Source organism: Oryx dammah, unplaced genomic scaffold, assembly GCF_014754425.2.
Source record: "Oryx dammah isolate SB20612 unplaced genomic scaffold, SCBI_Odam_1.1 HiC_scaffold_19, whole genome shotgun sequence".
NCBI lineage: Eukaryota > Metazoa > Chordata > Mammalia > Artiodactyla > Bovidae > Oryx > Oryx dammah.
The window spans coordinates 28774258-28801601 of NW_024070203.1; the positions used below are offsets into that span (position 1 = coordinate 28774258).

General features: G+C 51.4%; 1 protein-coding gene across 1 annotated transcript; it reads right to left on the minus strand.

Annotated features, from left to right (window-relative positions):
- Positions 1-6053: 6053 nt before the first annotated feature.
- FAM83A (family with sequence similarity 83 member A) lies at positions 6054-27344 on the minus strand. Its single transcript, XM_040261878.1, has 4 exons — positions 26240-27344; positions 16360-16527; positions 15429-15553; positions 6054-8996 (listed from the first exon to the last, which is right to left on the minus strand). Exons 1-4 carry the CDS (start codon positions 27008-27010, stop codon positions 8462-8464), a joined length of 1599 nt encoding a protein of 532 aa, XP_040117812.1. The 5' UTR covers positions 27011-27344; the 3' UTR covers positions 6054-8461.

The following is a 27344-nucleotide window of genomic DNA, read 5'->3' on the forward strand; positions in this document are numbered from 1 at the left end:
CCAAGGTGGGACAAGTCCTTTTAAAGGTTGTTTGCTTTACATGTATCTCTGAGAAGATAGTCTGGAATGAAGTGCCTTGTTCACAAGCTGTATTGAAACATGAGACCTGTGGAGCTCTGTCCCACATGATTATCCTCTCTGTTCAGCCACACAAATTATACTTGGTCCATAACATCATCTTCAAATAGAAAAGGCTTGCTTGAATTATCTGGAATGGAAGAGCTCCCTTATGAGAAATAAATTTTAATAACAGACCAAAACTTCATCAGATATTGCCCCCTCACAGCTTTTGATTTTATTTTTCTCAGCAGAAGGAAGAGAATTCCAGCCCTAGGCAAAACGGTGAATTCATCAGTATCTCCCATCTACTTCACTGTTCATTTCTCCCTTTCCCAGGCGCCTTCCCAAAACAGACAAAGGTCTGGTTTTGTTTATAGCTTGAAACTCTTATTACGAGTGACTGAGAACATGACTAGCGATTGCAGGTTTAGTCATTTATCTCTAATGTGAAACAAAAGACTGTATAATTAACGGACATTTCAATTTTTAGAAAGCATTAAAAAGAATGAACCACTCCCCACCAAAATCCTCCCCATTGCCCCTCTACCCCTCCTTTGAGTCATCAACGACCACTTACTGAGGTCCTGAATAGGACAGGCACTAGGTAGTTGCCATGTAGACACTGGTTACTGTGGAGTTTACAGCCTAGTTGTGGGTGGCCTGCAGGATAGAACTCAAAGGGAAAGTAGTTGCCAAGCCCTTCATGACGCAGCCTTGGGCTCCCAGGGGCTTCTCATGTGTCCCCACTGTCCAACTTCAAATGTGCCCTGTTTGTCACTGTTAAGTCTCGCAAGCTGGCAACTCAGCCCGGAACCCCCCGCCCTTTTGTGTGGCTGGTTTGTGTTGGGCTCACAGGTCTCCACCTGGTTTCAGCTTTCAGAAGTCTTAATTCCCAGGTGGTCAGTTTCACACTATGCTCCTTCCCTGCTCTTTCGCCCCTATTTTGGCCCTTACTATGCTATCTTGTCATCGCCTGTTTTCCATGAGACACTTAAGCTTTGTAAAATTGTGGACTCAGACTGTCTTGTTCATATTTGTATCCCCAGGGCAGAACGCCTGGCCTCTCGCCAAATGTTTGTGGAAGAGAATCACTGAATTAATTGGCCAGCATCTAGCTTTGTTTGCACAAAAGGTTAATACCCCAAAGGTCTGACAATGTTGAGGCAATCTGCTTGGAAACGCAGTCCATTTCTATCTCTGTAGCTAAAACTCCTTCCTCCTGCTCATATGAGGCCTCCTGGAAATGGCCTTTTCTTCCCTCACTTCTCTGGGCTTCCTTTCTCATCCTGGTCCCCTTCTGACTTTGCCCAGACTGTTAGCTTGCAGCCCTCTGGCTGTCCTCCCAGGCCCACTGTTGACGCAGTCCCGGACAGCTGAGTGGTCTGCCCACACCCTCACTCCCGCCCCACCTCCCTTCCCTGGCAGCAGCGTGTCCATACACGTGAGAATCCAGTCTCCTGTACCCTGATGCCCCAGCTGTAACGCAGGGCACGAAAGGGCAACCAGGAAGACTGGGTGTCATCACACACAAGTCATCTTGATTATTTCCAGCACAGATGGTGAAGGTAATTAATTGAGCAATGATTATGCTAAAGAAAAATCTCAGGCCTGCGTTCTACCCCCACCCTCTTGTTAATGATTGAGTCACTCAGAAGGTGAGCAGACGCGAAGCACTGAGGCGTCTGTCTGCATCCTTGGCTGGGTTGGGACCCAGGGCAGTTCTTCCTCTTGTGACTCTCCAAAGGCCTGTCTTCAGTGTTTTCTCCCAAGGTGGGTGGGGGGGCACATGCCCAAAACTTGAGCTGGTGAGAGTCCTTTGTCTTTTATACTCCTACACCCCTGCAATCTTATACTGTAGCCAGAGGGATCTAGTAAAAATACTCCTCTCTGAATCCTTCAGTCATTTCCCAAATCCTGAGGCCCAGGAGGCCCTATGTGGTCTGCCCCCAGCCCACATCACCCCAGCTCACTCTGATTTTTTCTTGTGTCTATGAAATCTGCAAGTGGCCTCCCACCCAAGCCCTATGCCCATCCAGTTCCCTCTAGTCGGAACACTCCATCTGCAACCCTCCAACCCTGCCATACACTTGCCTTTCCTACAGATCCCAGCTCAAAGGTCACTCTCAGACAAGATGGTTCTGAGTCCAGATTTCCTCAGGTTCCCCCTTTAAATGTCAGAGCAACCGCTTTTTTAATTCCCCAAAGGTGCTTGTTCAGTCACTAAGTCATGTCCAACTCTTTGCGACCCCATGGACGACAGCACACCAGGCTTCCCTGTCCTTCACTATCTTTCAGAATTTGCTCAAGTTCATGTCCATTGAGTTGGTAATGCTATGTAACCATCTAATGGAATTGACATTGAATAGTCATTGTGTGAATCCTCTTTGCAAAGCATAGGCTCCGGGGCTATCTCTGGTTTGCCGCTTCATGGTGGAGCTCAGCTTCCCGGACACACCTTGACTTTCTGCCCAGTGCTGCCTTCCTGCACCCCAGGCCCTGGCAGAGACAGCCTGAAGCCTGGGGAGCCAACAGCCCATTCCCCCAGAGCTCCACTGCAGATGCCCCGCCTGCCTGTGGGGTACCACGTTCCCACGAAGACGTACTTCATTTTAGGAAGACCTGGGGTAGAAATCTATGGAACAAATCCAAGGCCGCTATTTACAAAAGCAATCATTTTAAATAGCAGCTCTTTAGTGCTTTTGAAATTTAGTCTATAAAAGGACTTTATACACTACTTTCCAAGGTCTTCATATAAAAACAAACAAGCAAACAAAAACCAGAGAGGATTATACGAAAGAATCCAAAACTCCAGAAATAAGGGTTCTGAAGAGGGACACCCTGGGGCTGCTCCAGACTTGTCCCGATCAAAGTGTGTCTACCAGGCGACTTTGCTAACGAGGTCAGACGAGCAGGACAGGCCTTTATCTGCTTGGGGCTCACTGTCCTTTTTGTCCTTTCTCTCTCCTTGGCACAGGGTGACTTGGTCACTGAAAGCTTTGATGACACCTGGGTTTGATCCCTGGGTTGGGAAGATCCCCTGGAGAAGGAAATGGCAACCCGCTCCAGTTTTCTTGCCTGAAGAATCCCGTAGATAGAGGAGCTTGGCGGGCCCAAGTCCATGGAGGTCACTGAGGGTCTGACACAACTGAGCACGCAGCCAACCAACAAATCCTGGTATGGACCACTTGGGTCCTTTCAATCTTGGTTTTAGAATAAGACGTTGGGAAAATGGCATTGAAACATGTATAATATCATGTAAGAATCGAATTGCCAGTCTATGTCCGATGCAGGATATGGCACGCTTGGGGCTGGTACGCAGGGATGACCCAGAGAGATGTGGGGAGGGGGGTGGGAGGGGGGTTCATGTTTGGGAACGCATGTACACCCGTGGTGGATTCATGTCAATGTATGCCAAAACCAATACAGAATTGTAAAGTTAAAAAAAAACAAACAAAAACAAAACAAAAAAAAAATAGAATAAGACGTTGTATCTCAGAATGCTATTTCTAAGTGACACTCCTTTTTGAAACCTTGATAGAGCATCATTGTAAAAGATATCAAAGATAAGATGATTCCCATCTCTTTTGAAGAGCTTCCATTTCCAGTAGACATAATAAGACATCCACATAAGTTACAAATAAGGGTCTGGAAGGAGCAGTGGACGGTGCAGAGGGCGGGGTATCAGGTTTCATGAAGAAGGTCATATCTGAGTTGGGCCTGGTGAGGGGGTGGTTTGTACCAGGCCTACATGTGTTTCTCAGTTGAGGGATGAGAGAACGTGAAGCCTGGTCATCCAGGTTAGTGGGTCGGTTGGGATGTGGGAGAGACGAGGCTGGGCAGGTTAATTGGCATCTGATTATGGATAATCATAAGGTCCTGATAGGGAGCTTGACTTGTGGGGATTACTGAGCTATGGAAGATCTCTGAGCAGGAAAATGGCTGGTTTAGGGTTGTGCTTTAAACGGACAGATCTGGCCTTACTTTCCACATGTTAAACAATCTTTGTGATTCGTGCAGTATGTGTTCTCTGGGTCTAGGAGATACAAGCACTGACATCGAGGGTGGAGGTGGGCTCAAGACACTGAGATGTCCCAGCGCCCTGGGGAATCCACACTGTTGCAGAGTTGGTTACCCTAAAAGGCCTCCCATTTACATGTAGAAAAAGCCAAATGCTCGCACCAGCCCACCAGCCTAGAAAGTGTCTGTGTGAATTTGCCTGGCACGGGGAGCAGGCCGTGGAAGAAGGCGGGCTTGGCAAACACGCTGAGAGCCCTGGATTCCAGGCTGCACTCGCCTTGGCCTTGTGCAGACACTGAAGCCTCGCACTGCAGCCGCCCCCTCTGAGGCTTCTCTGTGCACTCAGCTTGGGGCACTCTTGTGAGGACACCCTAGCTCACCGCACCCTGCAGAGGCGTGAAGGATGGCGCGTCTGGGTGTGATCTAATTGTGCCTGGGGAGGCAGCTTGTGTGTCTCAGTGGGAAGACAGTGAACAACCAGGAAAAGGAGGCCATTTATACCAGTGCACATGCCTGCAATATTTACACTCTCTGATAACAGTTTTTCTGACACACATACGCTCTTCAGGAGGAAGCTGAGAAAGTGAGTGACAGTCTCTCCGTGTCCAACAGCTTCTTGGACTTAGTCCAAAAAATATAGCACGGGAAGATGTGACTCTGGCATTTCTGGGCCGGGCCAGCAGGGCCAGCAGAGTGGACTCAGGGAGCCGGGGTCAAAGTGAGGGGCAGTGACAGCTGTCCTAGGGTGTCTGAACGTTCAGCCCTCTCAGGACCGCCGAATTTCCTTGACCAGTCAGCATCCGTTGCATCTGGGACCATCCCAGGGAGGCTTGTAAAGATACCCTGACCTCTTAACAGGACAAATAGGGAGGTGAAAGATCAGTATATAGTGAGGACCAAATGAACACCACAGACCATTTCCAGAAGGAGGAGGCCGGGGGGGCAGGGGTGATCGTTCCAATCAACACCCCAGTCAGTCCTGGCTGATAACCCTACAGGTGGATGATATGATCCCAGGTTTGGGGACCGCATTTTCACTCTGTCCCCCAACATGAGCATGAGCATCATACAATTTCTTTTCACTCTCTCGTGTTTTTCCTAAATTTATTTTTGGCTGCACTTGGTCTTTGTCGCTGTGCACAGCTTTCTCATTGCGGTGGTTTCTCTTGTGGAGCCCGGCTCTGGGGCATACAGGCTCAGTAGTTGCTGCCTTGCGGCATATGGAATCTTCCTGGACCAGGGATCAAACCTGTGTCCCATGCACTGCATCAGCAGGCAGCTGCTTAACCCCTGGACCACCAAGGAAGGCTGCATGTTCTTTTTTATTTTATTTTATTTTTATTGGTTTATTTTTCTGGTTGTGTCATACAACTTGTGGGATTTTAGTTCCTCAACCAGAGATCACCCCCAGGCCCTTGGCAGTGAGAACATAAGAGTCCTAACCACTGGACAACCAGGGAATTCCCATTCTCTCAGGTTCTTCACCATGGTGGTTCACGCAGGTGCTGCTCTCAGCTGACTCTGGAGCTCTCCAGGACCAAAGTGAGTCTGGGACTCTATGCCTGTTGCTGTAAGGTGTCTGACACACGGTGGGTGTGCCACGGCTGTCGCTAAATTCCACACGGTAGGAGAGACTCCGCACGTCTCAGGATGGCCCCCAGCAAGACGGCCTGCCAAGGCAGGTGTAGGTGTGAGTCCTGCTTGGAGCAGAATTAAAGCTGGGGCAAGCCTGAGTCTAGGAGGGTTGGAGACTTAGATGAGGACTCGCTCTGGCTTTCAGCCATTCCCTTGCCAGGTGTGTGAAGCCCGCCTAGTCCCCTAGTGGAAATGGCATCCTGGAATAAGAATCCAAGGCCGGAGGTCCTGGAGGGTCCAGTCCCACAAAAAGGGATGGCCCAGCCTCACATCAGCAGGTCCTGAGATTGTATCAGTCAGGCTAGGCTGGATCATGGTGCAGTAAGAAACTGCCCCAAGTCTCAGAGGCTTAAATACCAAAGGTTTGTTTCTTGTTCATAACTACTTATCCATTGCAGGTCAGTGGGGAAAGCATATCTTGCTCTTTGTAGACACTTAGGAACCTGGGCTGCTTGAAGGAGGCTCCATCCTGAGGTAAGAAGATCTGCACCTAGGAGCTTAGCAACCTGGAAGTGATCCTCAACACTTCCACTCACATCCCAATGGCCAGAGGAAACCACACCTGATTTCTCAGCGGGCGGGTATCACGGTGAAATGACAAGGTGCCCAGAGGGAGGAAAACAATACTCAAGAACCCCTAAGATAACCACAGGGGAAACTGGCTGGTGGAAAGGAATTGGGAGGAGGAGGGCTTGTTCCAGCTGCAGGGCCCCTCTCCACCCAGACTGAGCCAGATGCAGGGACAGAGCCCACCTCTGGACCTCTTAGCACCCCAGCAAGCTTTCCCTTCCTGAAGCTTTCTCATCAGGCTGTCAAATTCAGCTTAGGACTCTGCACAACCCTGGTCATTCTAACCTCATCACGGCGGTCAACAGGAAAAAGACAGCATCAGGACCGGGGCTTAAAGAACCTTCAGGAACCAAAGGGCTTTGTTGTTGTTGAGTTTTCAGGAACTAGGGAGGAAAAGGTGAAGTGAGAACAGAAACACTTTTAAGACGAAGCAGACACCTCTGCCTCTGTCAGGAGCATTGGGTTGCTTTTGTTGTTTAGTCACTCGGTGGTGTCTGACTCTTTTGCAACCCCATGGACTGTAGCCCGCCTGGCTCCTCTGTCCATGGGATTTCCCAGGCAAAAATACTAGAGTGGGTTTCCATCGCCTCCTCCCAGGATGCTTCCCAAACCATGAACTGAACTTACGTCTCCTTCATAAGCAGGCAGGTTCTTTACCATCTGAGCCACCAGGGAACCCCGTCAGGAGTGTCTTTGGACAAATATAAACAGGGCTAGGCTGCAGGGAGATGCCCCCTGCAGAGTGCAACTCAGGAGGCCAGGTGCATGAGGATCCAGAGGCCACCAGGAGGAAGGACTGTGCCACACCCCCCACCCCCAACCCCGGCCCTGGCCTCTGCAGCAAAGGCAGAGCCTCTGAGCCGGAGAAGGGCAGCAGGAAGCCATTTTCTGAGATGAGCTGGTGGGGGGCGGGGCATGGAAACCAGAAGATGCTTGCGGGGCTTCTACACCTGCTTCTCCTGGACCGAAACAGCTCATCACACCCCTCCCCTCAGCCATAACAGCCTTGTTCCTTAGGTCTCAGGTTAACTGTCATGTCTCTGGGAAGTGTTCCCAACCCCCTCGCCCCCAAACTGGGCTGGCTGGCCCTCCTCTGTGCTCCCTAAACATCCTTGTTCTTGTTTCTACCCAAGCAGGCCTAAGGTTAGGAGGGTCTATTACCCTCAGGATCTATTACCACTCCAGGAACAAACCGGATGCGCTATGACTCCCAGAATGGAAGAGCGATGGGGCTGGTGAGGGCGCGGCATTCCTGCTTCAGGATGTCAGCAAGCCAGGTGGAGGGGATGGAACTGGAGGTAGCTGATGCACCTGGTGGCTGCAAGGTCAATGTGGGGTCCTCCCTACTTGCTCAAGACTGCCTAAACCGCAACTGCAGGGCCGTCCTCAGATCTGACAACTCACGCCCCCCAGGATCCAGCCCAGACTCAAGGAACCTCCAGGTCAGCCCAAGGCTCTTCAAAGCAAAGAGCTGAGCTGCCACAGGGCCTTGTCCAGCTCCATCCCCTAGATGCCTTGGTTTGCCCCACCCCAGGTGGTCACACTTTGAACCACCTCACATAATTTCCAGTGGTAGGCTGTGGGCCCCATCCCTAACTCACCGCCCCAGGGACTCTCTAGTATTAGGCTCTTCCAGGGAGGAGGCATTTCCATCCCCTCCCAGAAACATCCAGTATGTCCCCAGACTATCTCCTGAATCTCTCCCTCCTGCATCTCTCTCTCCTGAATCTCTGGGAGTGGGCCATTCCTGGGCACTGGGACAGAGGAGGACCTTGGTCACATCCACCCTCTGCCTCAGTGCCTCAGTTTACCCATATGTAAAACCTGGGTTGCATCAACCCCTTGTCGCATTACAGGTTCGGGAAATGTTGATATTAAAGCCCTGGCGGCTCTTTGGAAGAAAGATGCTCTATTTTCATGATTTTGTCCTCTAGCTCCCTGCCCACCACCTCCCTGGAACCTTCTGGAATGTGCTGCCTGGGCCATTCCAGGGTGTCAGGAAGCAAATCATCTCAGGCCTGGGAACATTCAAACATGGGCAATGGTTTCATCCAAGCGCCTTTAGTTCAAAGGGAAGCAGGTTCAAAGCCATTCAGTGTTGAAGTGGGGTCCTTGAGCCAGAAAAATCCAAGAATGCCCAGCCTTGTGCCCAAGGAGGTCAGCTGGCAGAAGGGACTCTTCAGAAATGTGGGGAGGCCTGTAGAAAGGGCCTCCAGGTGTGGGCCACCCTGGGCACCAGGCCCAGGTGCTCAAGCTGTAGCCGAGTGGGCCTGTAGGTGTTGAGGTTGCTGTAGAGGGCCGGCGGGCTATCATAGGGCCTTGGGCAGAAGTTCCCCTGTGGGGGCAGGTTCCCCCAAGGGCTGTGGTGGGGCTGGAACCTGGAGGCAAGCGGTGGGTTTGGGGCCAGGGGGCTGCCCGGCCCCGAGGACGTGGACAGACTCTGGGTCTGGGGGTTGCTGCCTGTCGATGGGCTGTTGAAGGGGTTGGAGGATGTGCGGTCACTGGCGGAGCCGCTGCTGTCACTGAGGCGGCCGGGCGGGGGCCCAGGGGCTGATCCGGGCTGCAGGGGTGTGGCCAGCCTGGGCGACTTGAGGCCCATGACTGGCTTGGAGGAGGCGTAGAGGTGGCGGAATTCCTCATCGAACAGCTCCACTGGCTGGCCCGTGAACTTGGAGAGGATGTTCCGGTGCACATGCCCACAGAGCCAGGTGAAGCTGGAGGGAGAGGACAGAGAGTGAGGGCTGGGGATGGGGAGGCCGCCGGCACCCTGCTCCGGAGGAGGACCTGGTCCAGCAGGACCAGGAGGACGGTAGGTGTGCCCACTGCGCCTCCACGCCGGCTCCTTCCATCCTGATTGAACCCCCCGTCACCCCTCCCATGGATAACCAAGCTGAAGCTCAGAGACAGCGAATGTGTGTGTGTGTGTGTGTGTGTGTGTGTGTGAAGTCACTTCAGTCGTGTCATAGGTCTTTGCGACCCTATGGACTGTAGCCTGCCAGGTTCCTCTGTCCACGGAATTCTCCAGGCAAAAACACTGGAGTGGGTTCCCATGTCTTCTTCCAAGGGAGCTTCCCAACCCAGCGATCAAACCTGCGTCTCCTGCGTTGGCAGGTAGATTCTTTACCACTAGCGCCACCTGGGAAGCCCCAGCGAATGTTTGCACAGAAGTAATTAAGATGCAGAGGAAATCCTAGCCTCAGGTCAGGGCTCCCCCCTGGTGCTCAGATGAGAGCCCCTCAGAAGTCCCCATGGAGGAACAGAGGGGCCACGTGCTGGCCGAGCGCCAGTGTCCCCCACTGTGCTGCTGGGGGTCACCAGCCGCTGGGGCTGCAGCAGCCCCACCTGTGACATGTATGACATCTGCCTCTTCCAAACAAATGAGGGTCTGGGCTGCTCCTTGGACGGCAGGGCTGTGGGCTCATGAAACTCTAAAGGGTATGGCCAGGCTTTCAGAGGTGGGAAGGGGAGAGAGAGTCCTATGCTTTGGGAGGGATGGGAAGAATACTGTGGGGGTGGGGGTGGGGACAGGACAGGAGAGATGCTGCATGGAGGGTCTGCCTGGACACTGCAGAAGGACACCCTCAAGCAGAGGCCCTGACCCTCCCCCTCATTTACACATTTTATTGAAAACAAAATGCTTAAGGCATTTACGTCTTACTTTTATGATTCCCTAATTTAAACAGATTCCTTTCTATCTCTGATTGAAAACTCTCATCACCCCAGTCACCCCTAAAGAGCCAGGTGATAGCACAAAAGACTATCAGGTTAGTATTGACAGTCTAACTATCAAGAGAATTAATCATGTGGGCCCAGGCCTGGAGCAGTGGATACAGAATGGTCAGAAGGAGACAGGGTCTCTGTGTGGGATGGAAACAGCCTCACCAAGGGTCTCAGCCTCCAGGCCCCAACTTGTCTTTCCGCCAAAAGGCAGGTCCAGCTTCTGGAGTCCCCTGCTGTGTGAGGCAGGGTGGGGCCCATGCAAAGCTGGGGAAATCCTGGGAAGAACAATGAGGCTTTATCCAAACCTCACCTGCGGCCCAGGAGCCACCCACACAACCCAGAGAGGTGGGCAGCTAATGCTGACTGTGGCAAGCCAGCTGACAGGGAGGCAGCAAGCCCTGGGACAGCAGCACTGTTGGCTACGCTAGGAAGTCAATTGTGGAACTTCCCTGGCGGTCCAGTGGTTAAGACTGCGCTTCTACTGCAGGGTTCAATCCCTGGTCTGGGAATTAGGATCCTGCAAGCTGCACAGAGCGGCCAAAAAAAAAAACCAAATCCCCCTGTGTTGTTTGGAATCAGGCTAGATTAGATCAAGCAACTGCGTGCTTTCTCAACAAAGAAGGTCCAAAGGTGCCCAGGCATCTTTTCAGGCCCCCCACACACTGTGTGCCCTGTGCCCCACAGCGCCCCCATGTCCTTACAGCACCTGAGTGCTACCTCCTCGCCACACTCACTGTGTGAGGGTGCTCCTCCCTTACACCCCAAAAGTCCATTCATCCTGTACTCTAGCTTTTACACTTTCTTTTATCACCATCCATGGTAAGAATTTTATTTCTATTGGGTTTTTCTTTTCTGACCCTTAAGTACATAGGGGCTTTCCTGATAGCTCAATTGGTAAAGAATCTGCCTGCAATACAGGAGACCTTGGTTCAATTGCTGGGTTGGGAAGATCTCCTGGAGAAGAGATAGGCTACCCACTCCGGTATTCTTGGGCTTCCCTGGTGGCTCAGTTGGTAAAGAATCCACCTGCAATTCGGGATACCTGGGTTTGATCCCTGGGTTGGGAAGATCCCCTGGAGAAGGGAACAGCTACCCACTTCAGTATTCTGGCTTGGAGAATTCCGTGGACTGTATAGTCCATGGACTAGCAAAGAGTCGAACACAACTGAGCAACTTTCACAAGTACATAGAATTGATTTGATCATAATCTTTGGCTCAAGACCCATGCCAAAGATCTATCAATGGCCCATTTACACTTACGTAGCTTTATTTGGTCATTTTAAATAACCTAAGCACCTATAAACGGGACATGGAAGCCTATGAACAGGGAAGCCTGCCATGCTGCAGTCCACGGGGTCACAACTTAGCAACTGAACAACATACAACAAGCATCCATGAACCTACCACCCGCAATAAAAGGCTAGCACCTTGACAATGACCTGCATTTAACCACATGGTCCCTCCCAGGAACACATTTTTCCAGTTTCCCCAAAATAGAAGAAATCATCACCCAGAATCCTGTGTCATAGTTCCCATACTTTCCTTTTTCTATAATAAGAAAAAGTTTTTTATGTATTCTCAAAAGTACTGTCAGCCTTCCATATACTCAAGGATGAAAAATATTCAGGAAAAAAAGTCTTCCAGAAAGTTTCAGAAACCAAGACTTGAATTTGCCAGTTGGCAACCATTTGCATACAGTTTACACTGTATTCAGTATTTTAAGTAATCAAGACATGAAGTATGCAGGAGGATGTGGGTAAGTTATATGCAAATTGTATGCCACTTGATATGCGGCACTTGGGTATCCTTGAATTTTGGTATCTGTGGGGATGCTAGAACCAGTCCTCTGCAGATGATGAGGAACAATGGTAAATATCTTTATTTTACTTGTTTTTAACATACATGTCATCTTTGGGGATTTTTTTCTCTTAAATATTGCTGGTTATCCATGTTATTTCTTATTGCTGTACTTCACTTGTCCTTGTTGTATGATATTCCACTGGGGGCTCTATCATCCGTTCTCTTACTGACAGGCATTTGAATTGCTTCGATGATTTTCCTGTTGACTGAGGGAGGAGCACCCTCTCGCACCAGTACTTATACTTGTCTCCTAATGTCTCACGGACCAGTTTTTCTATCTAGGAGTGGAATTGCTGGGTAAAACCAGGTGAATATTCAGCTTTAGAGGAAATGCCTAACTCTTTCCAAAGTCACTGTGCTGATTTGAAAACCCACCAACGATGTAGAAATTCGTAAGTCCACTATTTGTATTGTCAGTCTTTTTTTTTTTTGATGAATAGGTATAAAATGGTAACCCATTCTAGCCTTGATTTGCGTTTTCCTGATCACTGATGATGCTGAACATCTTTTCGGGTGTTCCCTCCTGCTCTCACCTCTCGCCCACACTTCCATTGTGCTGTTTTCCGTGTGTGGTTTGTGGGAGTTCACTGTGATTCTCAATGCTGATCTTGTCAGGGCATCATGAAAACCTGTTCCCAGTTTGTAATCTGACATTTCACTTACTTTGAGCTGTCTCTCAGTGAACCAAAGTTCTTAACTGTAGTATAGTCAGATTTGGCAATCTTTTCGGTCAGTGCTTTTTTGTGTTAACACAGAGGAGTGTCCATGTTAAGACACCTAATCCTTACCCTAAGGTCTAAAGGACATCCATCTCTATATTTTACTAAAAGTATTAAAGTTGTTTTTTACATTTAATTTCTTTTAATCTCTTGGGAGGTGATTGTGTGTGTGTGCACGCATATGTGTGTATGTGTGAAGTAGATTCCAGTTTTTCACATGGAGAATTTTCCTCCCGGTTTCACCTTTCCCCGCTCCTCTGACGTGCCCTGTCAGGTTCAGGTCCGGGTCTAGGCTTTCTGTTCTGTCCCTCTGTCACTTTGTCTGTCTCTCCCACAGGGCCACCTGGTCTATAGCTCCAAGACTAGTCCTGATCTCTGGACGGGCAAGTCCTCCCCACCTGTTCTTCTTCAGACTTATCTTGGCTATTCTTAGAGAAACACATTTTACATCCTGAACTGTTTCCATACGAAAATACATGCATAACCCCACAACAATTTCCTGAACATCCTTTACCTCAGTGTGCTCTGATTATTTTTATTCCATCTTATTTCATTTTTTAAGAATTCTGGGCATCATCCACTAAGTCAGTTTCATAGATGGTGATGTACCAGGTTGAAAAATGGTGTTCCTTTAGCCACACTGGGGGCTTCCCTGGTAGCTCAGCTGGTAAAGAATCTGCCTGCAATGTGGAGACCTGGGTTGGGAAGATCCCCTGGAGGAGGCCATGGAAACCCACTCCAGTATTCCTGCCTGGAGAATCCCATGGGCAGAGGAGCCTGGTGGGCTACAGTCCATGGGGTCACAAAAAGTCAGATACAACTGAAGCAACTTAGCACACATGTACGTAGCCACATTGGATGGCCAGGACCTAACATGAACATTCATTCATTCCTCAGATATTTATGGTCATAGATAAACATACAGGCACTGTATTATCTGTACTTCCTTCCAGGAAGCAATAGAAAAGAAAACAGACCCAGTCTAGGTCCTGACACCATGTTTTTTACCATCTTGGCTAACCAAGTTCATAGATAAGCTCTCTGGGGAGTCATGTGGAAGCTGCCACCAGCAAGATGAGTTAGCAGGATAAAGACAGCAGGAATGAGCTCTCCAGCAAAGGGAATACACAGCAAGTGCGAAGACTCAGAGGCATGGAGGACCTGGGAGGAGGCCAGTGTGGCTGCCCCAGGGTGGACGGGAAGAAGAGTCCTGCTGAGACAGAGGCCATGTAAGAAGGTGGATCTCTTTCCCCCTAGGACAGTGACACGCGCTGAAGGATTTTAAGGATGGAAGTGATTTGATCTGGTTAGCATTGAAAAATCTTTCTGTTCCTGGTAGAGAAAGCCCAGGGGTGGCCATAAGGGTCAGGTTAAGGTTGCCCTGCCCTCCAGGGATCTTCCCAACCCAGGGATCAAACCCATTGCAGGCAGATTCTTTACCAGCTGAGCTACCAGGGAAGCCCCCAGTGCGGCTAGAGGAGCACAATTTTTCAACCTGGTGCATCACCATCTATGAAACTGATTTAGTGGATGATGCCCAGAATTTCAGAGAAGGCAATGGCACCCCACTCCAGTACTCTTGCCTGGAAAATCCCATGGACGGAGGAGCCTGGTAGGCTGCAGTCCATGGGGTCGCTAAGAGTGGGGCATGACTGAGCGACTTTACTTTCACTTTTCACTTTCATGCATTGGAGAAGGAAATGGCAACCCATTCCAGTATTCTTGCCTGGAGAATCCCAGGAACAGAGGAGCCTAATGGGCTGCCGTCTGTGGGGTCGCACAGAGTCAGACACGACTGAAGTGACTTAGCAGCAGCAGCAGCAGCCGAGAATTTTTCAAAAATGACTTAAGATGGAATAAAAATAATCAGAGCACACCGAGGTAAAGGGTCAGGGCAGGAGCGGGAATCGGGCCGGCTAGAAGGCCATGCTCTTATCATGTTGTTCCTCGAGCTGTCTCAGCTCCCTGCTCTTGAACCCGGTCCCTCTGTTCCAACCTTTTTCATCCTCCAAGTGTCAATCCAACCTCCAGGATCTGCCAGCCAAGACCCCAGGAAGGGTCATTTCTTAGCGCATACTGACCTTAGAGCACATACCACACTACACTCTGGCCATTTATCTATGTTTCTTGATGACAGGGAGGCGTTCCTAGCACGTGGTACATCACCTGGGCTGAGTGAGACGCTCAACAAGAGCTTAGCTGTTGGGATGCAGACCCTCCCCAGCCCTACCCTCAAGGCTCAGCTAGAGAGAGAGAGAGCTCTCTGGTTAGCCCTTTGTGTGCATCCAAAGGGAAGGGCCGCGGCCATGCCCTCGCCACACCTATGGATGCTGCTGTGACAGGAGATGGACGTGCTTTAGGCCAAAGGAATTTGAGAAGCAGGTGCAGGAAGAACTTTCTGACCTCCCCCTTGTCCCTGAAGCTGGTCACACTTTAAATGGATGCATTATCTGGCATATGCTAATGTCTCTGTACACTGTCTATATTAAAATAATGAAACATTTTGGAAGTAAAATAGGGCCCCCAAAGACAACAAAGCAAATTGCATGGCTTTAGAATCACACCTGAGAGCTCTGAGAAAGGAAGCAAGGAAACGTCCTATTGCAACGCAAAGGGAAACCAAGGCACTTGGAAGTGTCTCCCTACCCGAGATTCCTCCCAGGAAGGACCCAGATTTCCCCCTTTCTCCCAGGCAGGTTCTGTCTCCAGCCTTGTGTAGGTGATGAGTCCCCAGTTCCCCCAGGAGCTGCTGGTGGCTGTGTGGGCTTGAGCGGTTGGGGCTGGTCTGCACCGAGCTCAGCCTTGGCCTCCTTGAAGCCCCAACAGAAGGTGGAACCCAGCACTCACCTGTATGATCCACACAGGACGTATCTCCAATCCGAGATGATGAACTTCTCCCGGATTTGGCCGGAGAACTTCCTGCCTGACTTGGCACAGTACACCTCTCCTTCCACGCTCCGGATGGAGATGTTCTGTTGGAAGGGAAGTCAAGGTGTCCTCACTATATATTTACGGTCACACACCTGTCTAGAAGTGTCTGGAAGGATGCTCAGCAAGAGCAAAAGGGTTATCACTAGTTGGTGGGATTATAGGCCATTTTTAAGCTCTCCTTGGCTGAATCTTCTAAATTTTCTTCCATATCCTGACATTATTTGAATAATGAAGAAGAAAAAAAAGGGGAGATGGTAGAATTCAAACAAAGCAGAAAACAGGAGTGATAGGGTGCTCTTCCAGTTTAGGCCCTAAGCACATCCCTCGGAAGCCTCCCGCCCTCTCTCCCCTGTTACTGTTTCTCGGGGCTGTGTGTTTCTTATGGCACAGTTACACAGCTTTCGGGCAGGATGGGGTTGAGGTCCTCTGAATCCAAGTCCAGGGGTTTGAGTTCAGCTACTTCTGATGGGGAAAGCGATCACATCACGGGTTTATGGTACCCTTCATTAGTGTTTAAGGCTTCCCTGAGAGCTCAGTTGGTAAAGAATCTGCCTGCAAAGCAGGAGGCTCCAGTTCAATTCCTGGGTTGGGAAGATCCCCTGGAGAAGGGACAGGCTACCCACCCCAGTATTCTGGCCTAGAGAGTTCCATGGACTGTATAGCCCATGGGGTTACAAAGAGTCGGACACGACTGGGCCTCACTTTCACACCGTGAGGAAGGGCCATCTGACCTGGACTTTGAGCAAGAAGTAAATGTTTATTATAGTGAGATGGGGGCATGTGTCACCATGGCGTAGCCTATCCTATCCTCACACAAAGTACCTTTCGCACCATCACGGGGCCCTACCTTGAGGTGAGTGTCAGAGATCTGGGCTTTGTCACACATCTCCTGGAAGAGCTTCACGCCTCCCTGGTCCAGGAGCACACAGACGAACACCCCGCGCTTGTTGGCCGCCTCTAGGATGTCACAGAAGATCTCCACGTCCGTGAACACATCCATCAGGATGGCCAGGACCTGGGCCAGGGCAGAGGGGTCGGACACCAGAAGGTCAGGGCCAGGTGTTAGCTGGTTTTGGCCTAACTCCTCAGTCCCAGTGGGCCTGGGAGAGCTGGTCCCGTGAGTGCTGCATCGGGGGTGGTGGGGGATGACAGGGCAGGACTGTGGAAGCACACAGAGCGGCAGCCAGGCCCTACCGATCTCCAGCCCCTCCTCATATCCTCTGGCCTCTCCTCCCACTGTTGGAGTGGAAAGTGCAGAGGAGAAAGGAGAGAAAAGCAAAAAAAGAGGAGGCAGAGAGGCAGAGATGAGGCCAGGAGAGGTGGTTGGGCAGAATCACAGGAGAGGGACAGATTTACAGTTATGGGTTCTTAGCTATTTGGACAGAGAAGGCAATGGCACCCCACTCCAGTACTCTTGCCTGGAAAATCCCATGGACAGCGGAGCCTGGTGGGCTGCCGTCTATGGGGTCGCACAGAGTTGGACGCGACTGAAGCGACTTAGCAGCAGCAGCAGCAGCTGTTTGGAGCTCGAAGGCACTCTGTGGCCATTGGCTTTCAAATGTTTTTAAGTTTCAAACCAGACCCTTGTGGAGACCCCAGGAAGTATAAACTAGACTAGATACTGAGCTGCCCCAGTGGGTGGAGAAGGGAGTCCTGCTCAACCAGCAAGTATTGCGTCGTCTGGCAGAGCAGAAACTCGGGGGGTGAGGGGGTCTAGATATCCAGTCACAGGGAGAGAAGTACGTGTTCCTGCCAGGCACCCATTCATCCTTCTTGTGCCAACAGCACCCCGAGGTCATTTTATCTTATTTTTGACCACACCACATGGCTTATGAGATTTTAGTTCCCCAACCAGGCATTGACAGGTAGATTATTCAGCAGCCATTAAAATGATCATTATAATGGTTACATAGAAACTATAAGGAACAGTGAAACGTTTAAGCAAATCTTGCTGTTTAGTATAATGCTCACCAAATGTATATTAACAATTAACCAAGTGAAAAAAGAAAACAAAAGACAAAATGATAGCATGTCTACTACAATTGCCAGTGAGGGAAGGCGGTATATAGGTAGACAAGTGCAAAGCCAAACTTGGCAGTCGTATTTGGCTGGGGGACTATGGTGATTTTTTCTTCAATGTCACCTGTAATAATAATGTTCTGCCACTTTTCTAACAGTTACAATACATTTTTTTGGACCATAAACATCTGGAAGTAGCAAGAACAAGAAGAGGGTCAAAGAGAGAGGTGAAGGAGTTGGCTGGCACCTACATGGAGCTGACTTGCTGCTCAGTTGCTCTGGGTGTCTGGACAGTGGAGGAGGGGACCACTGAGAAATTGCTCATTCTGGGCTATAGGTCACTAGAGATGTTTAGAACCGTGGCTCTGTTAACACACAGTTAAGTACATGTGTGTGTGCTAGTAGCTCAATCATGTCCGACTCTTTGTGACCACTTGGATGGTAGCCCACCAGGCTCCTCTGTCCATGGGATTCTCCAGGCAAGAATACTGGCATGGGTTGCCATGCCCTCCTCCAGGGGATCTTCCCAAGCCAGGGATCGAACCTGGGTGTCCCCCCATTGCAGGCAGATTCTCTACCATCTGAGCCGCCAGGGAAGCCCACGGTTAAGTACTTGTATACATTAAAGCATATGGTGCCAATAACTCTGAGGACCTCTCTCCTGAAAGACAAATGCCTCCTCCTCCAAGGTATTGGCAAAAGAGACAGTTCTCTCCCCTTAGGAGGTCAGTAAATCCTCCCAGTTGTGTCCCAGTGAGTCCGTTTCCCAGAGCCAGGGCTGGTAAGCGGGTGACTAATGGACAGAATGTTTTGGCTGGGTTTACAAAAAGCCCGGCACCCTAATGTAAGGGATGCCTGGAAAGACAGGCTCATGGCATCCAGGTTCATCTTGTTTGCCTCCTGTTGGCACTATCTCCCAGCTGGATCAGTTCAAGGTCAGTAACTTCTTCCCGGGGCTCACCAGGTGACACTAGCGGTAAAGAACCTGCCAGTGTGGGAGACACAAGAGACTCGGGCTCGATCTCTGGTTCAGGAAGATGCCCTGGAGGGGCATGGCAATCTGCTCCAGTGTTCTTGCCTGGAGAATCCTCAGGGACAGAGGAGCCTGACGGGCTACAGGCCACGGGGTGGCAAAGAGTAGGACGCAACTTTAGTGACTGAGCACGCACGCATACAATTTCCTCCATCCCCTGTGTGGGAGTCCCACCTCACAGGGCCTCGCAAGCTGAATGATGGAATCCCAAAAGACATGCCTACCTTTCAACTGCCAAAACTGTGGCTGTGACCTCATTTGGGAAAAAAGGAGTCTGCAGATGCAGTTAAGACTCTCAAGCTGAGATCATCCTGGACGTTTTGTGCACATGTGCTAAGCTGCTTCAGTCATGTCTGACTCTTTGAGACCCTATGGCCTGTGGCCCACCAGGCTCTTCTATCCATGGGATTCTCCGGGCAAGAATATTGGAATGGTTACCATTTCCTTCTCCAGAGGATCTTACTGACTCAGGGATAGAACCCACATCTCTTACAACTTCTGCATTGGCAGGTAGGTTCTTCACCACTGTACCATCTGGGAATCTTCTTAGGGCCAATCAGACAGACTAGCATGGAGACATTGGAGAAGGCGATGGCACCCCACTCCAGTACTCTTGCCTGGAAAATCCCATGGATGGAGGAGCCTGGTAGGCTGCAGTCCATGGGGTCGCTGAGGGTCAGACACGACTGAGGGACTTCACTTTCACTTTTCACTTTCATACATTGGAGAAAGAAATGGCAACCCACTCCAGTGTTCTTGCCTGGAGAATCCCAGGGATGGGGGAGCCTGGTGGGCTGCCGTCTATGGGGTCGCACAGAGTTGGACACGACTGAAATGACTTAGTAGCAGCAGCAGCATGGAGGCATGGGGTTGGCTGAGAAGGAGAGGAAGGTACTTCCCGTGCTAAGGAAGGAAGTCGGCCTGGGAGCACAGCCTGGCAGGGCAGCTCTGGGAATCTGGAGCCTCAGAGAGATGGAGGGACCCAGTCAGGGGGCTGCAGGTCTGCTGGGGCAGTGCCCACAAGCAGCATTCATCCTGCGGAGACCTTGAATCGTGGCTGAGAACCCTGCACTACCAGCCAGGCAGATGTGAGTTGCTCATGGGCTGGAAATCCTGCTGCTTTGGGGAAGGCAGGAGGCGGGAGGGGAGAGGCGATTTGGGTCCTGGTGGGGCCACCAACCATGTTGGGGCCAGTTGTTGGAGGCACTTAGCACCCCACGCCCCACTTTCTCCTTTGATTGCTACTCTTCCCTTTCTCTCATATGTGCTGATGCTCCCTTGAAAAAAAAAACAAACAAAACATAATTTTCACTCTTTATTTATTTATGCCTCACAGCATGCGGGATCTTAGTTCCCTGACCAGGGCTTGAACTTGCGTCCCTGCAGTGGAAGCGTGGAGTTCTGGAGTCCCTGATGCTCCCTTTTTGAGTTTGGTTGATGTGTAATAACCACAGCACCTGAGCACCTGATTTCCTGAGCACCTACTCTCAGCCACACGTTTGTTTCCTGTGACCTTCACAATGACACCATGACCCTGACTTCCCTAGTGAAGAACAGGGGTGCAGAGACGTTAAGTAACTTGCCAAAAGCTGCAGAGCTGGAAGGCTGGAGATGCCCTAGATTCCAACCCAGAGCCACACTCCCAACCAGTCTACCGTGGGCTAAGAGAAGGACTCATCTCTGTTTACATCAGATATAGTCTATCCCTTCTCTGCTTGTGGGTTAGGGATGGGTAGGGAAGGAGAGTCAAGCCTGGGAGGGCTGGGGGACTCCAGAGAGCAGAGCTCAAAGAGAACATGGGCAGAAAGGGCCCAGGTGGACCCTCCACTATCACCTATCTGCTGACCACAGGGTGAGGGGACCAAGACCTCTTAGAAAGGCAGCTGTGAGAGGCCCATCCCCTCCAATCATATGCTCCCCTCTTTAGCATCACCCCTGTCTGTGCCTGGTGCTTCTTGCCCTCAATGCCCACCTGGAGCAGTGACAATACACCAGCATGGAGCCCCAGCACTCAGAGGGGAAGAGGGACTTACTCTAGGGAACCCCCGTGGGAAGGGAGACAGGCCAATCACAGATCCCAGGAGGATGGTAGGGGGGTGGGGGGCGCTGGACCCCTCTCTCCCAGGTCTGCCCTCCCTCAGCAGCCCATGTCAGAGGAACAGCCAGAGAGCTCGCCATGGGGCCCCTGGTGGTGCTCAAGGCCCTGGAGTCCCAGTTACCAGGTGCGGGGCGGGGGACATGCTCATCAGCTTCCTCAGCGCATGGTGCGGTGGGGGCAGGCTTCTTGCTGTGTCCCATCCCTGAGCCTTGTTCTCCATTCAGCTGCTCCCAGGATAGGGGCTCGGCCTGAGAAGGTGGTCCTTGACACCTAGGGGTGGGGGCATGGAGCTTCTTGGGAACAGGCTTACAGCTGCCCATTTGCTCCTCTGCTTTGCCCCACTCCCCCACCCCACCTCCCCAGGGAGCTGGGTAGAGTTCTTTTTGCACTTAAAGGGAGAGGAAGAGGAATCCAGCAGGGCTGGGGGGCTTGTCTGCTCAGAGTCTCCAACATTTTGGCCTCAAGACCCCTTTACACTCTTAAAAATTACTGAGGCTTCCAAAGAGCTTTGTTTATGTGGATTATAACTATTGATATTTATCATATTAAAAACAAATTGAGAAAACGTTTAATGTTTATTAAACATTATTTTAAAACAACTAATATTTGTTACTTAAAGCAAGATTAAACTCATCACATGCTAACATGAATAACAATTTTAAGGCAAAAATAACTATACTTTCCAAAGCAACAATGGAGTGAACAGAATGGCATTATTTTTCAGTTTTGCAAATCTCTGTGGTGTCTGGCTTAACAGGAGACAGCTGGTTCTCATATGGCTCCTGTAGCAATCTGCTGTGATGTGTTGTTTACAGGGAAGCATATAAAGATAGTCCAATCTCACACAAATGAGTGGTTAGAAAGGGCAGTACCTCACAGACTCACTGGAGGGGTCTGGGAACCTTCGGGGATCCTGGACCACACTTGGAGGATGGGTTATTCATGTTTTTTGTTTTCTGTAATTTGTGATGCTTTGACGTCCTAGGGTTAGTTTATTATTAGAGGTGGCAAACATCTTGCCTAGGAGCAGCCTCTGAGATGCTAACCAAGCAATACAGACCCATGTCCCAAGCCTTCGTTATCTAACTCTCCAGCATCCTGACAATATTTCCTTTCCCACCCTACATCACCCCAGTGCCAAGAACATGACAACCGGGGACCAACTGTGGCCACGAGCCTTCGGAATTATTCAAACGAACCAATTCTCAACAGTTTACCTCACCCTGCATTTCCTTTCCTGCAAAATCACAATAAAGACTTATGCCCATGCATTCCCTGGCTCCTCCCACCCCCTCAGCCCACAATGGACCCTGGTGCTCCCCATGTGGCCCTGCGTGGTGTGCGGTGCCTCCTGCTTCTTGGTGAAAGAGAAGTTGCTCTGTCGTATCCAACTCTTTGCAACCCCATGGACTGTAAACTGCCAGGCTTCTCCGTCCATGGGGTTTGCCAGGCAAGAGTACTAGAGTGGGTTGCCATTTCCTTCTCCAGGGGATTTTCCTGACTCAGGGATTGAACCCAGGTCTCCCGAATTGCAGGCAGATACTTTACCATCTGAGCCACCAGGGAAGAACTTGGTACTTGACCCAAAAACCACCTATCTTTAGACCAGCCATAAAGGTTTGCAGAGATCAGAGTTGACTTGGTCCAAGGGTCCAACCAGCTCCTCTTTGGGAATTTTAAATTAAAAGACAAAATTTAAAACAAGGAGACAAGGAGAAAAGCCACTCTAAGTTGCTTTGAAATCACTAGCACTTAGATACTATCATGAATAAAGACTTACCTATATAAACATCTTCTACTGCTGAAATAGGTTCTGGTACTTATTTCCTGATCTGCTGCTGCTGCTGCTGCTGCTGCTGCTGCTGCTAAGTCACTTCAGTCGTGTCCGGCTCTGTGCGACCCCATAGACGGGAGCCCACCAGGCTCCCCTGTCCCTGGGATTCTCCAGGCAAGAACACTGGAGTGGGTTGCCATTTCCTTCTCCAATGCATGAAAGTGAAAAGTGAAAGTGAAGTCGCTCAGTCATGTCCGACTCCCAGTGACCCCATGGACTGCAGCCTACCAGGCTCCTCCGTCCATGGGACTTTCCAGGCAAGAGTACTGGAGTGGGGTGCCATTTCCTGCTCTATCCTATATATAAATCTGTAAGGGACCATGGCTATTATCTGTTTTCTTGTATCCTTAAAGTGCCAACGAGTACTGTAGCGAACTGCAAGTTCCTTCCTGATAGTCCTTTCCAGGTCTCCCTGCCTCCAGGGCATCCAGCCCTCTCCCTCCTCCTGACCTCTGCTCTTGACCCGCCCTAGGCCTGGAGTTCCTTTCCCTCCCTTCTGTGCTCAGCAAACTCTTACTCAGCCTCTGAGACTCAACTCACAGGTCACCTTTTCTGTGAAGACTGCCTTAGTCATGCTCCCCTCTGCTCCCAGGCACAGCGGGTTGTTCAAGCCCAGTGTCCCCTCGATTCCCCTAAGGGCAGGTGGCTGGGAGGAGGGATGCCTCTTGTTCTGCTCTGCCATCCTGGGTGCAGGGCCTGGCCAGTGTAGGCTTTGTGGAATAAAGGGATGAGAGCATAACGGGAAACAGGGCGAACTCCTGCTCCATAGGGAATATAAACTGCTGGCTCTGTTCATTCCTCTCTGTTCTCCTCTGCGGGGGCTGAAGCCATAGGAGAGGGAGAGCACAAACCTGCTCCCGCCCTCCCCCTCTGTGTGGACGCTACTTCCCAAGGACTGCCTGTGACTGGGGATCCAGCCTCCCTGCATCTCTGTGGGAACAGGTCACTGGTCACTCCTGAGGTGTGTGTGTTGTGTATGGGAGTGACATCACAAACTGCCTTCAGGAGCCTGACAGCTAACAAAATGAAGGTCATCAGGGCCTCCCTTGACTTTGTTGTAGTTTAGTTGCTAAGTTGTGTCTTTTTTGCAACCCCATGGACTGTATAGCCTGCCAGGCTTCTTTACCCATGGGACATGATTTTGAGCAAAGTTTGGGAGATAGTGGAGGACAGAGGAGCCTGGCGTGCTGCAGTCCGTGGGGGTCACAAAGAGTCAGACATGACTGAGCAACTAAACGACAACAACCTCAGGGCCTGGGACGAGCGGGACTGATGAAGAGAGCAGTGAAGGCGACCCACACAAAGGGGTGGCCTCGACTCAGCACCCACAGAGCCATTCTTCCGACTTGCTAAGGGGAGCTGGAAATTCTTACTATTGAGTGGAATCTTCTGATTTTTAAGTGTTGTCCTAAGTTTGTAACATGCTGTGGGGATAGAGCCAAGGTCAGCAGCAGCCTCGAGTTCACAGAGGTGGAGAGATGCCTCCCTGGGTGGGGTCGGGGCAGGAGAAGGATTTGGCAGGGGGACGATATTTCACAAGCCCTCACCTGACTGCTTTCCAGGAGCCTCGCTCCCCCTTTAAGCTGCAGCTGAGGTTGAGAATTTCGCCACCACCACTGGTCCCCGCCCCTTGGGAGAGCACTGAACTTCAGCACAGAGAGGCCAGAGGTAGCACTCTTAGGAACAGGCCCTGGGACCTGGAAAGGACCTTAGTCCAGTGAGGAATCTGGGGCCTGGGGAGGCCCAGGGACTTGCCCTGGGTCGTGCAGCCCACCCCAGGCAGTGCGGGCACTCCTGACTGCCTGCCTGAGCCCATCAGCAAAACGTCAGCAAAATGTGAAATAGTGCTCTGAAGTAGCCTAGCAACGTGAAAGTCGATGCTCTACCCCCGCTGTCTTCCACTTTGTTCTTCAGAACTCTACTCCCTCTCTTCTTTTAAGCACAGCTTCCCCACTGCTGGTGGCTTCTTCTGGAGCCATGAGATTCCACACAGGGATTTTGGTCCAGTGGCTAAGACTCTGCACGCCCAGTGCAGGGGCCTCAGTTTTGATCCCTGGTTGGGGAACTAGATCCCACATGCTGCAACTAAGATCAAAGATCCCATGTGATACAGCTCAGACCCGGCACAGCCAAACACATAAATATTAAAAAGAAAAAAAAAGGATTTCACACAGTATTGGACTTGGGAGGGGAGTCCATCATGAGAGTGGGATCTTAGCAGAAAAGGAGCTTAAATATCAATTTGTTCTCTTTCGAGTTCTTTTAGATGTAATAGAATTAATACTTTGGTGACTCAAATGGTTAAAAAAATACGCCTGCAAGGCAGGAGACCCTGGTTGGGAAGATTCCCTGGAGAAGGAAATGGCTACCCACTCCAGTATTCTTGCCTGGAGAATCCCCATGGACAGAGGAGCCTGGTGGGTTACAGTCCACGGGGTCACAAAGAGTTGGACATAACTGAGCGACTAACACGCACACACATAAATGTAAAATAAATGATTTGAGTGATGAGACAGGGAGACCCTTGACAGATAACAAAGTCTTCTCCTGGGAGGCCAGTCTCACCTCTGGCTCTCTGCAGTTTTGGGAGGAGAGGGGGCACCCATACCCCTATGCTAAGGAGTCATTTTGTGCATGTGGGTAGGACGATCCACTCTCCCGGGCCGACAGTGTGCAGCCCCTGTGGATTCACAGTTCCCGGAGCAGCAGGAGAGCTCCTGACCAAGTGCCAGTCTCGGGCGCCTTAAGTTCTGCCAGCTAAGCTCTGGTCTTGAAGGATTTTTCTTCCTCTAAAGTCACCTATTAATAGGTAAATGCTCTGGGGAGGGAGAAATCTTTTCTGCTGCTTCCTCTGTCCTCTGCCGACCACTGGCTAGATTCAAGTGCTGTGCTGGATTTGTGGGCAGACAGGGCCAGACGAGTCTGAGAGGAAACGGGACAGGTTTGCGTCCCAGTGGAGCAGCCCCTTCATTCAGAAGCACAGACGCAAGGCGCCTCGCCTAGCCTGGGGAACTCAAGAAAGCCTGCCTGAGAAGGGGACTTCAGTCCCCTTTGGTCTTGAGAAGGAGTAGGTGTTAGAGGAGACGCCAGGAAGGTGAGGGGGCCCCAGGCAGAAGGAACGGCATGTGCAGAGGCCTCAAGACAGAGCCTGGTGGATTTGAAAATCTCCAGGTCACTCAGGATTGAGTGGCAAAACAGGGAAGAGGAACTGGAGGGGTTGTGAGCTGCGCTGCGGAGTCAGCTCTTCCCAGTGGGAGCAAGTGGGAGCCACTAAAGGCTCTAAGCAGTAAAGGGGACAAGTTCAATTTGAAGTATAGAAAAATCGTCTACAGGGACTTCCTTGGCTGTCCAATGGTTAAGACTGCGCTTCCACCACAGGCAACTCAGCTTCAAGCCCTGGTCGGAGAACTAAGATCCCACAGGCCGTGTGGCATGGCTGAAACATAAAAAGTGTTTACAGCAGCTTGGAGACTAGGTGGTCGGGGTCAAGATGGGAGAGGAGGGTCAGAAGGGAAGCTATAGTAGGAGTTCCAGCAATGGGTGGCCAGGAAAGCCAGATGGTGACACGGGGGAATCCGGAAGTCAGTGATCCAGGGCCAGGCAGAGAGAAACATCCCTGGTTCCATCCTATACGCCAGTCATCTGGACTGCATGCCTTAGAGCAGGAGGGACCCCTTTCTGCTTTCCTGCAACCCCCACCCCCACCCCTGTGGCCAAGGAGGCACGGGCTCGGCCATCGCTACCTGGCTGGTCCGGGTGATACAGCGGCGGATGAGGTCCCTGATGTTGCTGTGCTTGTCTGTCTGGAAGTACACGGTGGCGCTGGACTTCTCCTTCAGGTAGGGCTTCTCGGCGGAGGCCCAGGTGTGCAGCAGGGCCGGCTCACTGCCCTCTGAGGCCACGGGGAAGTAGGTACCTGATTGCAGGGAGCAGGAGTCGAGCCCCTTGGAGCCTGCCTCACCCGCCCCTGGAGGCTCCAGGGCACAGGGGGGCTCCTTGGCCTGGGCCTGGATGTATTGGGCCTCCACTGAGGACAGGAAGTCCACCTCGCCTTCCTGGCTGAGCGCCTGCCAGTAGGCCTCGGGACCTCCATCCAAGAGGGCATCTGTGGCCAGCCGGGCACTCTCATTGTCGCTGAAGTCAGCCCTGGCTGGCCGGACCCACTGGCTCTTGACATCTTCTAGGCGTTTCTGGATCTTGCCCAGGTGTCTTGCCCGGCTCATGCTGCCCTGATCCTGAGTCGTGGGGAGGGGAGGGCGGGGAGCAGCTGACACCCGAGCCCTTCTTGATGTCAGGGCCACACCACCCAGGAGGAGCGGGGCTCCTGGCACCTCTGGAAAGCACCCGTTCCTGGCACTGCTGTGAGGCCCGCAGCCAGGAGTAGCTGCTCCGAGGAGGTGGTTTACTGCTGTCCGGAGCAAACCTTCACAGGGCTCATCACCCACTGCCAGGGGTTGGCTTATCTCTGAGCAACACCCGCCCTGCCTGCCGGCCAGGAGGGCCGGCTCCTTCATGCCTGGGCACACTCAGCCCTGGGAGACTTCCTCTCCTCCCAGCAGCCGCGCTGAGCCAGCTTTCCAGCTTGTTGTGCAATTCTCCCTGAGCTCCCCAGGCCCCACTTAGGAAGCCAGCAGGCTCTCCCAGCTCCGGCGTTACCTGGTGCCTTGGGTCCCCCTCCTGAGCTCTTCAGTGCAGACGCTGATTGGTTCAAAGACAACAGTTTTCCTGCCAAGTCTCTGGGATCCTGTGTCCATCCAGTCCCCGTGTGAGGAGGGAACTGGGTGCCTGCCAGGCAGAACTGTCTAGCTGGTGCTCCTCCTTTCTCTCAGTGACTCCTCAAGGTCCCCG

Coding starts and splice junctions, on each gene's coding strand:
- FAM83A (XM_040261878.1), bottom strand. CDS start 27,010: ATGAAGGAGCCGGCCCTCCTGGCCGGCAGGCAGGGCGGGTGTTGCTCA. Junction 16,528..26,239: donor GTATCACCCGGACCAGCCAG/GTAGCGATGGCC, acceptor GCCCTGGCCCAG/GTCCTGGCCATCCTGATGGA. Junction 8,997..15,428: donor GTCCTGTGTGGATCATACAG/GTGAGTGCTGGG, acceptor CTCTCCCTCCAG/CTTCACCTGGCTCTGTGGGC.